The 14,088-nt window shown below is 44.3% G+C and overlaps 1 protein-coding gene across 1 annotated transcript in view; it reads left to right on the top strand.

Moving 5' to 3' along the window:
* Positions 1-3,901, top strand: part of PEX26 (peroxisomal biogenesis factor 26) — a 42,446-nt gene extending 38,545 nt beyond the window's left edge. Inside the window, exons 5-6 of the mRNA XM_086952920.1 lie at positions 499-645; positions 2,238-3,901. Coding sequence (XP_086809046.1) covers positions 499-645; positions 2,238-2,341 — 251 coding nt within the window. The 3' untranslated portion in view covers positions 2,342-3,901. The remainder of the gene's footprint in view (positions 1-498; positions 646-2,237) is intronic.
* Positions 3,902-14,088: the final 10,187 nt, after the last annotated feature.

The raw sequence follows: 14,088 nt of genomic DNA, 5'->3' as shown, positions 1-14,088 counted from the left end.
CCCAATAGCGGCACAGCCAGAAATCCGTGAAGGCACAAAAGCATTGGATGTGTGTCTGCCCTCCAACTCCTGTTTGTTATTTGCTATGTAACTACATGCTGTGTTCCTTGCTATCTAACAAGGAGTTGTTTCTAAAAATGTAACAACAAACATAGGTATTACAAAACACCAAAATGTTGCCATTGTTGTAATCTCTTTTTTTAAATAGTTTTTTTTATTCTTTGCCTTGTATTTTAGTTTCAGGTTATGACTTCATAATCTCCTTTTTTTTTATTTCTTGGATCCTCTTCCTCCCTTCCCAGTGGACGTGCTGCACATTTGCCATATGTCTAGCCTTAAGCTTTCCTTTGACCCCTTCTCGCTTAAAACCACTTTGTACCTTCCTCGATGTGGTTCTCTAGACTTCATGGTCTTTTATATCCATACGGTGGGTGCGTGGTGGGATTTCGATCAGCCTTTTTCTTACCTTGCATATTTTGCTTTGTCATCATTTTTTAGGCCCTGCACCCCAGAGGCTGAAAACCCTGCTTAACTTCCTCTACAGAATTTTAGGGTCAGCCGGCTCTTGTATCCTCTCCCTCCCTCTCAAGCGGATTGTTCTGGCAGCCCTTATCCTTGGTCTCCTGATCCTGAGGGTGGACCCGGGTAAGTTTGGACATTCTTGCTTCTCCTGTCTCTCTAGTAAACCTGTCCATTAATGCACAACATGTCTGGAAAGTGTGCCCTTTGCAGTACGATAGATCGGTTGATAGCTTCTGCTTCCATGTTGCATGTTTTCTAAAATGCTGATTGGGGTACACAAAGGCAGAATTAAACATACCCTATCCAGCTAGGGTTTCGATGCGTTTCACTGCTGTACAGGTTGGGACAACTTCTTTAGCCTCATTTATTACATTCTGCAGTTTAGGGTTTTCTTTACCTTCTCATCTGGCTGTTTTGATCAATGACAAACTTTAGTGTTTTGCAGCAACTTTAGAGTGCTATTTCACAGGCTTTGGCGTACCCATAAGTGATGGTGCGAGCTCTGGTGAACAAGGCTGAATCACCGAGCAAGGAAAGGGAAAGTAGCTGCCTTTTATCTTTTTACAAACTACTTTCAGGGTACTAATTCATTAAAACAAAATTAGATATAAATATGATTTATTAATTGTAAAAGTGGAGGTCTTCTTTCATTCTGTATTAATATAAAACAAAACACCTCAGCGATTAGTATGATATTATACAATTACTTTTGCCTTTGAATTAATGCTTTGGGTGCGTTTTATTTCTGTTTATTTAATTTACTCTTGAAATGTAATGTCAACCATTCCAGGACCACATATATGAAGCAATAGAAGGTTTGTACAGGGGGGAGCTGATAGGCCTTCCTCCCTCCAGGAGTACGGGTGAAAAGGCATGTGCCCTCAATCTAGAATTAGGTGCCATCAACCTTCCAGTCTCCCCATAGCATAGTGTGAGTGGGCAGGAGCCACACGCAACTGGAGTTGGGCGGGGGTGTGGGGTACTCTGGGGACTGGTGCAACATGCTCTTCATGGGTCTTGTGACCAGTCGATGGGCACAAGCTCTGCTCGAGGTAGTGTTTTAGGGGCACAGTGAATAATGATTGGGTTGTGGTCCTGCTCCAGTCTATACTGTAGGAGCACAGGGTATAGCAGATCTGTAAGTTATGGTTCAAGAACGCTGGATATTTGGATCTTATCGCACTGGTGTCGGAACACAATCTCTGGCAGGGTTGAAGGGACTCATGCTGGATTTTAGCTGTGATGCACAGTGGTTATGTAGAATTGGTATTTTGGAGTTATAAAGTAGTTCACCCTTTGTGGCTGAGGTGATTCTCATTGCAGTCTGCTCACCTATAACCCAGACGAATATGCTATTAAAAATGATGAAACAAGTGTGCTTCAGTTAATCTCACCCACTGGTAATTACTTTGTCCACATTCTAGTCAATTGTTTTGTTCCCACTGTGCCACTCCAGACAGCGAGTAGCTATATTAAATAATGAGACTTGCTCTTGCCTCTATAGTAACAGTCCAGCCTGGAGTGCTAGGCCAGGTCCCCTCTAGACAGGAATAAAAGCAACTCCTTTGTGGCTTCAGCCTTGTTGGGCCTCAGTAGTGAGGTGCGGCTTCATTTGAATGGTACATGAAAGCATGGATAAACCTGCTGCATATTGTGTGCGCCATACTCCACATCATCAAAAACATTTCTAAGTCACTGTTGTTCTTTCTCTGCAGCTGGCTCCTTGTCTCAGCCTTTCCTCTCTAGCCTTGTGTGGATGCTTCGGCAAGTCTGGGAGGCTATATGTCCTGTTGACTCCAGGCCAGCCATCTGTCGCTGAGCCTGCACGTCTGCCACCGCTTCAGAAGACCCTGATGTCATCGAAGCTGCTACTTTCGTCAGACTTTTTCCACGTGTTGATTGAGAGTAAGGTATATCTAATGCTTCCAAATCCATCACAACTGAAAGACACAAAGCAATACTGTGTTATTGGGCTTCATGTCAGCAGACATGTCGGATCACATCCACGTATTGACTCCGCCTGCACTGTTCCTACTCTCAAACGTTAAGCTGTCCACAACAGACATCGCCTTTATTCTCGTGGATTTGCTGCTCTCCCAGAATACTCTAAACAAAGATGTTCTGTGCCCATAGAGGTAAGAATCTGCTATGCACTATCCTGAGAGGATCTCCTTCCATGCACCTTTAAAAAAGACCTGCAGTATCACCAGTAAGTATCTTTTTTTACTTGAAAGCATAGATATGCTGCAAACCTCCCATACAGACATCTGCTTTTCCAACCACCCAGGATGCGCTCTCTGCCCCCATTTCTACAGCATACTTTGTGGTGGTGCACACTCATGCAACATTCAAGGATTTTCAAAGGATTATAGATCCTAATTGAGTCAGCAAAGATACCTACTATTTAAATAAAATCTACTGCAACATACTAGACATGGATTTAATGTCCATAGCCCATTATATTGATATGTTGCATTTCGAAATCCCTGTAAAAATAGTTGCCTTGTATACTAGGACCTGGTTGATTTACTGTTCTATCTCGACACATAGCACATTTGTAAGTGCTTGAAGGAGCCCTTGGACTTTAGTTCTTTCCATGTTAGTGTTTTTATGGAGATATCAAGACCATTTTGAGATAACTGCAGCAATATTTTTGGTGTTAATATTTGCACTTTATTTTTGGTTGTTAAAATTATGGCTACATAGCACGCTGTGCCTTAAGGAATCTGCTGCACTCCTTACAAAGATTGATCCACTTCTAAACAAACGTCTACGGTCCTCATTCAGGCCTAAGTCTTCCACTTACATCAGCAGAAGACCTAAAATCCACTGAAAAAAGTTGCCCTTCTTTGCCCTGGACCACAAATGAATGTATTGACAAAAAGAATGTCTTTACACCCTAGCTCCACACCTCAGAGCAAGCATCTACCCAAGTTGTTCCAGCATTCAGGTGCCCTACACCACGCATTCGATCTATACATTGTGAAGGTACATATATACCTCAAAATGGAGGTACTTTATTCCAAACAGTGATATGCTGCCCATGTAAGGGACTACAACTTAAACAAGCGACAATCTACGTAATCACGCCTCCTCTCAAGAAGGATCTGATGTGCAATCCCTCCAGGGAGGATATTACATTCCGATGGCATCGCCCACAGAACATAATCCTCTGTAGCACTGCTCAACAAGGTTCTACTGTTCAAGCCCTCCCTGAAGGAGATTGCATTCCACTCTACCATTGTCCTACAGACAAGAAACCTCTGTGCCACCTCTCCACAAGGATTCTTCACTCAACTTGTATGTTTTCTGCTGTACATTTATAATGTGAGACATACTAACTGAAGAACATTAAAATAAAAATATATTTAATATGTTATTGTATTTGCATATTTTACAATTGTCTGGTTTTGTTTATGAAACTGAAGTGAAGTGATGCAATGAAGAACATTCTGGGAATTATTTGTATTTGCAAGAGCACACGAAAGCGTTAACGTAAAGTGAATGGCCCATCTTCGCACCAGACCACTAGCAAGCTCATAGACAAGAGAGGCAACCGCTTCAGCCCTAGTCAGCAGTCAATGAACAAAGCAAAGAAGATATATTTTTATGGGAAGCCAAAGATCACTCACAAAAAAACGAAAGGCACCTGCAGTCAATAGTGACCTCTTGTCCCATACAACTTAACAATTTACAGAGAGAAGGGCATCTATTCTTGGCAGAAAGTTAATGGCAAAGTTCTGGCAAGCAGTGACAACGAGGAATTAGTAGACAGCCAGGTCGAACCATCCTGCCCATTTTTTGCCTACTCTATGCACCAAACACTCTATTGTCCTAAGCGTTCTTTAATTCACTTAGTCTTTGTGCCTCCACCACCTCCCTGGGCGGTTGCATCCTGCATATGTGACAATAGCCACTAAAAACAAAAAAGAATCCTAATGTTACTCTGTTACTTCTCACCATTCCATTAAGAAAGGACTGTATGTTTGTTGTAAAAAAACAAATAAAGATATTAAAAAAAAAAAAAAAAGAAAGGACTAGTCTCTTATGCAGATCTGTTGATCTTTAGGGATCACTAACTTGTTCTTCCTTCATCTGTCCATCATGTGTCTGTTTAGATCATCAAGTCACTTCTCTCAGAACTTGAAAGTTAGACCAGGTAACATTTGCTTAGTCCACATGTAGACTGTTGCTAAAATGTCTCCAATCTATGTTATCCTCTATAGTTGTGGCCCCCGGAGCTAGGCCCAGAGTTCAACATTTCAATTCCTCTGCAATGGATATAACCGGGGTGTGGATTAGAGAAGGATTTCCTCCTCAATTGTATGAAGATTTCGTATAAAAGTTTGCAGTCTTCACAAATGTAATTTAGTTTGCAAAGATTAGAAACAGATAGAAGAAAATGCCTGCTATAAGTAGGTATGTACAACAACAAAGCAAAAACCAACATAATTATTTCACAAGAAGTTGTGTTTTTTTCAGAAAACTTTGGCAACTTCACCTAACTTCCGAGGGTAAGTTTGTAACTTCACCTGACTCTAGAAGATGTGCAGCCATCTGGATGGTGACTCTTTGAATGTACATGTTTGCATGCCACAAAGCCTCCCTTGTAATCTGGAAATGCAGAAATTTCACTCCAAGGTTTGAATGCACCAAACATGTCGAGATTATCCGTATTTGTTAATTTCCGGATTATGTGCACAGTTGTGTGGCAACCTTGAAGTGATGTACCAAACAGCTGTAGAATGAACATAATTAAGGGGCTGAAGTTGCTGGTGGATACCTGTCGAGCACTGTGTTGGATACATGTCCTCGACCATGTGCCCAGTGGCAATCATGATGCATTCTGAGCTCTAGTATGACTGCAGTGGTTCCTCCAGGAGCATTGTGGTCTCCACCTGAGAGGAGCAACTTTTAGGGGAAATCTGTGGTGGTAATTCTTCCCATACCAATGTGTAGTGGTGGAATTTTGGTGACCTAATATGGGCACTGCACCTTTACTTACTGAGTGGAAATGCAATACCACTGCCCACACATCTTGACTCAGTAATGCGCCGGAGAGTGTTTTCCATCGTGTTAGCCATTTTATGAATGCCTGCCACTACTGAAGTATTTTACAGGGCTAATTACACAAACCATGCTGGCACACCAGCCACTCTGCATCAGAGGACTGACCACCATCATATTTGGTGGAGATAGCATTGCGCTTGCTGAGCCTGTTGGCAGAGCCGGTGAGTCTAAGCAGAGATTACTCTGCTTAGACTCACCAGCTCTGGCAACAGCCTCTGTCTGCCATTGACAGAACTTCAGATGGGTTGGTGTGACCACTATTGTTTTGGCAGATTCTCCATACTCTGCCTTGAAGGGTGTCCTGGTCCAGAGGTCACATTTATTGGTTTCACTTTTTAGACACAGTTCCCTGCTGGAAGTGCACAAAACGCTAAAACATCCCAACATTCAAAGGTATTACCTGATAATAGAAAAGTCTAGCTTTAGCAAGGAAAACATGGAGCTCTTTGTATGTGCACCATGGTCTGTGGAAATATCTTGAAGTGACTGCTGTTAACTGCAAAAGACACAGGCCGCAACCACGTTGGCTGCTGATGTTTTACATTTTACACATTGAACACAATCATCCTAGCTCAGTAATAAATTTGGAGGGGTCACAGAATCAGCTGCCTAATCTGCATCCACTCCTTTATTTCCAAATCGACATAAAGTGGCCAGCTTCCTCCTGCTGCTGTGAATGTGCAAAATATTAAACAAGTTCAAAATTCGAGTGCATTGTATTTCCATCTTTTAGCTAGGATAGAGTAGGGCTCTGTGTATTTACATAAGGCCTCTGCAAGCGAGGGCCTTGAGAAGCTATATGCTCCTACACCCTAGGTGAACCACTGGCCTTCTAACATTTTTTCCCCATTTTTTAAATTAGATTTTTTGTTTTTTTAGGTAGTGCCAAAATGCTGGGCGCCCATGACCTTTTCAGTAGCCTGGTGTGCCTGATATTAATTTTACGGATATGGTACTGAGCTGTATGCCTCTTCCTAGCATTGCATAGTAATATAAACAACTTGGTATAGTGGACCTCATGTAGAAAGTCCACTGTTCATGTTCACTCATTTCAGCCTCTTCTTGACGTAAAACGAGAATTTTTCAGCTGTGACTGCGTCTGTAATTCAACTACACAATGAAAAGTCCATATTAGCTTAACATTTCATAATTTTATTACACGTCGAACTGCAGCTGCAACTGATCAGTAGGAGTCAGCTGACCTCCCCACATTGGGAGGACCACAGTATTTCAAGGAAGAGAGGAGGAGTTTTCCTGTTTAGCGAGTGGCGTCTGAAGAAGGTGCGAGCCGAAATGCATAATGCCCAATGCTAGCAGTCAATAAAGTACCTCCCAAACGGACCCGGCTGTATCCTCTGGCTTCTTTTCAAGGAGAAGGTCGTTGTTGATATATATAATTTGTGTACGTGAACCTTAGTGATTGCAGCACCATCCCTAAGACATGCGTTCTAAAAACTCGCAGTTGTGAACCTGTCTGCCCATAAACTCACCTTGCAAAAGGTTGCCATGCTCTCACGACTTCTATGTGTTGGGAGCAGTGATGTTTATATTCAGTTATAAAATCTGCTTAGGCCATAATTTCTGCTGGGCCAGTTTGATTTCTGGCTCCTGTCTGAGGTTTTCGTTCCCAAACAGCTTGCTTCTCTGTATATTCTAGATCATATAAGATTATGTTGGAAAGGCTTTTGTTACTCTGATTTGAATTTACCTTAAAGAAATAAAAAGACAAGAGGCATTTGGCAAAACAGTAACAAGTTGTTTTAATTAAATGCTGCGGCCAGGAGAGCCTCAACTGAGTGCGTCTGCTCGAAGTCTCTCGGTGTACAAAGTAAGTTTTGGCTATTGTTATATACAGTTCACGATGTACAATAAAGCTATTTCTACATACCAACGAAGCATCTCAGATGTAAGTCAACAAGTGCAGGACATAGATGGCTCTCGACCTCGGGCAGAGCTAGTGTGGGTCACTGTGTATGTGTCCAGATGTCCACCATGAGGAGCGTCTGCTCAAGATGTGTAGTTTGTATGTTGTTTCCTGATTGATTGAGTGTTTCTGTCTACATGTGGTATCAAGCTGTGTGGTATTTTTGGATAACGTGAGCTTTTGGCGAAACTGTTTTTTTGGGGGCTATTTCCTCTGACCTGTTTTTTTTTTATCCATATTTTATTGCTATTTAACCATTGACAGTGCATACAGTAGTGCATATCCTGGTTCAGTCTTCAGTGCGCCTTTATCTATAACCTTTCCCAACCGAACTATCCCCCCTGCCCCCCTTGAGTTGCTTGCTAAGAAGTGAGATGTGGAATAAGCGTGTAAGGAGGGTGCTGGGCTCTAGGGCCCCGGTAAGCAGCAGTTGGCCAGCTGGGTCCAGCTCCGGTGTTTCCAGTCACCCTTGCGGGTTAATGGGAGATCGAGTCCTGAGAAACGAGATACAAGACCTCCTTCATTCTATAACCAAGGTACGGAGCTGATTAAAACCTTAGAGAGAATTCTTGATTCAGATTCTTGGCAAAAACCCAACTTAACTTAAAACTGGAACTTACTTACTCCTTCCCACGTATTAGGCTTAGGTCAGGTACACCGGGGTAGGCGTATCTTAGAAGCACCAGTTGAGTCACCGAAGGCAACGCAGTGGCAAAAGAAACAAAGATCACAATAGATAATATGCAGCTGGAACTAGCAGCCATAAGAGCAGACCTGCACAGTACCAACACAAGAATAGAAGCCGGAGAAGGGCGCATAAGCGACATTGAGGATGTAACCACAAACACCAAAGCCCTAGCGGAATGTTCAAAACTACAAAGGACATACAAAGGCAAATAGCTGAACAAGACGATAGAGCAAGAAAGGGCAACATACGAATTCTAGGCATCCCAGAAGGTACAGAGGACCCAGCAGGCACCTGTGCGGCCATGCTAGAAGATATGCTACCCAAGCTGACCGGCCTGAAATTTGATTGGCAATTTGAAGTGGATAGAGCATATCGAGTATCCGCAGGGAAGCCAGCCCATGGGAAAGGCCCCAGACCAATAATCTGCTGCCCACTAAGATCAAACCACACTGACGCCATTTTCGCCTTTGCCCGGAAAAACCAAAACCTTACATGGGCGAGCAGCAAAATAGTGCTAACACAGGACTACTCTAAACCAACAGTGGAAACCAGGAAAGGGTTTCTGGCACTAAGAGACGCCCTGCGCAGAAGGAAGCTCAACTTCAGCTTCGCAGGCCCTGCACGTTTCAAGGTCACAGACAACTGGAGGACCATGATATTCGACGACCCGGATGATCTACGAAGATACATACAAGGGCCACCAGCAGAAGACATGGAGACCAAAAGCCCCGGAGCGGCAAAAAGGAGCGCATCACCGGACTATGCAGAAAAATCAGAATAAAAGCCAAGCACGAACATATGCAACGCAACTACCTCACTACTATCTACCTCAACCGATGATCAACGCAAGTAGGAGACTCGGATGCTCCACGACAATCTACCTCAGAGACAGCAACTGCCTCTCAACAAGAGACTAAGCTGCAAGGCGAGAGGATGCCAATTCTTGAACAATAAGCTATGCAAGACAGAATCCCTCAAGACTTCCGAAACCGAGGAAGCGACGAACTGCTTAAGCTGGATGAACATTGAATGACAGAGCACACAGCCTCAGGGACAAATGCGGAGCAAGGGAACTTTGTCGTCGCACACCCACTCAGCAAGTAAGGGGGGGAGGAGGGCGGGGTGGGAGGGGGGCAGGGAAGGGGGGGTTGTGGGGTGCACATGCATGGGTTGTTCTTGTTTCTCTTTCTCTCTTTCTATCCTCTACCTCTACCTCTCCACTGGAGCTCTAGGCACAGGAGGGTGAACACGGAGTCACCAGCAGGCAGGCTACACAGCGGCAGAAAGCGCACTACAGAAGACAATGACACATACGGGACGAAACCAGATGAACCGCAAGATACACAACACATAGGATGACACACAACCAACACAACTATCTCACCGCTGACATTAAGATAGTGTCCTTAAACGTGAAGGGTCTCAATCATCCAGTGAAGAGAAGGAAAGTCCTTTAATATCTGGCAAAACTCAAAAGCGATATATATGTCCTACAGGAAACGAAATTAGAAGCGGAAGATATAGGCCGACTCAAGGCGGGCTGGATAAGCGAGGTCATAGGATCACCCGCACAAAACAAAAAGAACGGGGTTGTCACAATAGTCAGCAAGAAATCAAAACTAGTACTGGAGAACTCACAGGAGGACGATGAGGGCAGAACGCTAGTGACTAGTCTGTCAAGGGGGGAAGAGAGGATACACGTAGCCAATATCTATGGCCCCAACACGGAAGACAGACCCTTTTGGGATAGGGTTGGAGAACAACTAGACACCCTCCCACTAGAGGAACTTCTGATAGTGGCAGGCGACATGAACCACGTCCTAGACCCAGCTATCGACAGACACCCACATAGACCGAGCCAAGTATCACAAAGAGGGAACATTCTAAAGAATCTATGCACGAAACTCAGACTCAAAGATCCATGGCGACTTCAGAACCCAGATGGCAGGGAATAAACGTTCTACTCAAACCCACACAACTCCTACAGCAGAATAGACTATATCCTAATATCAGATACACACACACACTCACCTCATAGACCAAACAGAGATAGGCCCACGAACCATCTCCGATCATTCACACATCAGCCTGACGATGACAGGCAAACACAACGATAAGCCAACACGGAGGTGGAGGTTTGACGATGACCTACTCAAGAACACAACAGCCAAGGCAGAAATAGAGATGGCAATAAAGGAATACCTTGAGATCAATGACACCCCCGACACGGACAGGAACATCCTGTGGGATGCCCTAAAGGCCACAGTCAGAGGGAAAATTCTCAGCATTAAAAGCAGACTAAACAGAGATAGGAATAAAAAGATCAAGGATCTGGAACAAGAGATCAAAAACCTGGAAACAGGGCACATAGTCAACCTAAAAGATAGGAACACACTCACAACATTAACAAAAAGGAAGTACGAGCTTCCTTAGTGAGAGGGCGGGAACATGGATAAACAAGTACAAAGCCATAAATCTATGTACCGCCAACAGAGCAGGGAAGGCACTAGCATCCTACCTCAAGGGCAAGCAGAAACAGCACTCGATAGCAGCAGTCAGAGACAGCAAAAACAAATCCCAGACAGCAAACAAGGAAATACTCAATGCATTCAGAGACTTCTTCGAGCAACTCTACACAAAAGACACCACCCTAGGCTATGATGGAGGCAAAGCACTACTAGAACGAATCAAAACGTCAGTACTCACCAACACCCAGCGGGACACACTGGAATCAGACATCACAAGAGACGAGATAAAAAGGGCAGTAGCTACTTTCAAAGACAACAAAGCCCCAGGCCCAGACGGATTCACAGCTAGATTCTACAAACAATTCCTACCAATACTTAAACCCACGCTGACAGAAGTGTTCACACACTGCGTCCACAGCGGCCGCATGACACCAACAATGGTAGAAGCCAACATTATAGTTATACCCAAAGAAGGCAAGGACACACATCACCCCAAGAACTATAGACCGATCTCACTCATAAATGTAGACTGCAAGATATATGCGAAAATCTTAGCAACTAGACTCGATGCACACCTGCCCAAACTCATACACTGCTCGCAGGTAGGCCACCTCAAAAACAGAATGTCCCATGACAACACTAGATTGCTCTGCCACATAATCAACCACGCCTCTAAAAGCGACAATGCCACAGTCATGATAGCCCTAGACGCAGAGAAGGCTTTTGACAGAGTGTCCTGGCCATTCCTAGACCAGTGTATGCAGAAATTTGGACTGGGTCCTAACTACAGGAGGATGGTCCTGGCACTATACAATGAACCTAAGGCACGCGTTGTAGTCAACGGCGGAACATCAGAACTACTCTGCCTAGAACGGGGTACAAGACAGGGATGCCCGCTGTCTCCAGCCCTCTTCCTCCTAGCGATAGAGCCACTGCTCAATATGATCAGAACAAACAAAGACATAAAGGGAATTCCAATTGGAGGGGAAACTTTCAAGCTAGCAGCCTATGCTGATGACGTCCTTATCATAACCGAGAACCCAGAGAAGTCAATAAAAGCCCTCATGGACACCATAGAGCAGTACACACACGTATCAGGATACAAACTAAATAGAGAAAAATCTGAATGCAAGCCCCTGAATGTACACACCACGAAGACTGTACTAGGTGAATCAGGACTAACATGGCAAAAAAATCCATAAAATTCCTGGGCCTCCTCTTTGAGAGAGATCTCAGATCCACGCTAGATCAGAACGAACAAGCTACGCTACGCAAAATCAAGGAAAGAGTAGAAGGATGGCCGCCCAAATTCACCACATGGTGGGGGAGGGTGGAGATGGTTAAGATGATGCTCACACCAATAGTGAACTATATGCTAAACATGCTCCCGCTGATTAATACAGTGGACTTCCACAAAAAATTGGATAAACTGATCAATACCTTCCTGTGGAAAGGAAAAAAACCCAGACTCAGCCTACAAAAACTCAGATTAGCCAAGGGCCTGGGGGGCCTTAACATAACAAATTTCAAAACGTTCCAAACTGCATGCATAGCGAAACAAGGGCTCTACTGGCTCACCCCTAAGCAAGACTACACCCCGGCATGGCTCTCACTAGAGAGAAGTCTACTAGAGGGCATGGAGCCCATCGCCCTCCTCACTGCATCCAAACATACCACAATTAAACATAACCCCATACTGAGGAACACAAGAACAGCACTCCTCAAGATAGATAGACTATTGGACACAAGCGTGAGGAACACTCAGTGGGAGTCCATATGGCACAACCCCAGGATCAAGTACAGAGACAGAACACTAGACATGAACTCCTGGTACAAGCACGGCATTTCTACAGTAATCCAACTACAACCCCAAAGCACATACACCAGTTTTGACTCACTCAAGGGCGAACACAAAGTAGATAGCATCGAACTATACAACTTTCTGAAAATCAGGGTCGAGATTAGCAAAGCAGTCCTGAACAAACAAACACCCTCAATCGTGCAATACGCAACCAACCTAAACAGAACGGGGCACCAGGCAGCACACCTCTACAGAGCCCTAAGTCCCAAGTCCACCAAACTCAATAACAAAGTCACAGCCTACTGGGAATCTTTAATAGGCAGGGAGCTTAGGGAGGAAGAAAAGTCCGACCTCTGGACATCCACGTCAAGGAAGAAAGTGACAACCACCCTAGACCAAACAAAATTCTGGCTGATACACAAAACATATTGGACCCCAGCCCGCCTAGCATCCATAGGACTCCTCGAAAATGACACTTGCTGGAACTGCAACAAACAGAGAGGTGATCTAGCACACCTGATCTTCCACTGCCCCAAGGTTAAGAATTTCTGGCACAAGATAGGCGCACTGATAAATGACATAACAGGCACCGCACACCAGTTTGAATTCCACTGCCTTGCCACAGGGTTCATGGACCCCAGAATCAAATCCAGAGAAGACAGAGACCTGTTTGACCTTTTACTATCAGCAGCGGTCAAGACAGTGCTGAACAACTGGAAGGATACAGGGTAGGCCTCTTTTCAAACATGGTTCAACTGGGTAACCTTCCTAAGGGGAGCAGACACCATCACGGCCAAACACACACCGAAGACACACAAACAGTGCGAAATGTGGCTCTCCCTGGACAACTATCTGTCCTCGCACAAGCCGCCGTAGCCACCATAGCAAGCAACGCCGCTGCGTAAAACCCCGACTAGATCACCCGCCAACACCACAACCAAACTGCGTTCTGCCCACACCTCCTATACTGAGCTCCTTCTTCCTCTTTCTCCGTTCCAGCCACGGAGGGGGCGAATAACAAAGGCCGAGTGAAGGACAACCGCACAGGCCACAGGATAAAACATAAGAAAGAGGATAAACCCGACCGCAACCGCATGGAGGGTTGGGGGGGACGGAGGGGCAACCAACCAAGAAGCAACCCACAAGAGTATACGAATCACAGGACTCAACGGCAAGTCTGAAAATATTAAGTGCCCCCCGTTTTCTTCTTCCTCTGTCTTTTACCTTACTGTTTCCCATGTATCCATGTATATGTTCCATGTAAATATAATTTTTTTCAATAAAAATTTACAGAAATCAAAAAAAGTATCATATGGCTAAGAAACCATATCAATGCTTTTACAGTATTATTTCATAATACTCCTTTTACTGTACGCACTTTACTTCATGATAAGTATTGCAATTGTGGCAATTCAGTTCTCTTGCATGAGAAAGAAGACTGCTCAATAAAATAACACCTTTTATTGAAAACGCCCGTCTCAATTTCTCTGCACCCTGGTGAAATTAAGCATGCACGATTGACTGAGTGAAATAGCTGTCTATTGTTTTCACACGACTCTGGAGATACACTCCTTATTCTGGGGGAGTAAAGTTGTCATGTTATATGGTTGTCAGA

Source organism: Lissotriton vulgaris, chromosome 1_2, assembly GCF_964263255.1.
Source record: "Lissotriton vulgaris chromosome 1_2, aLisVul1.2, whole genome shotgun sequence".
Lineage (NCBI taxonomy): Eukaryota > Metazoa > Chordata > Amphibia > Caudata > Salamandridae > Lissotriton > Lissotriton vulgaris.
This window is presented reverse-complemented; position numbering and strand designations above follow the sequence as displayed.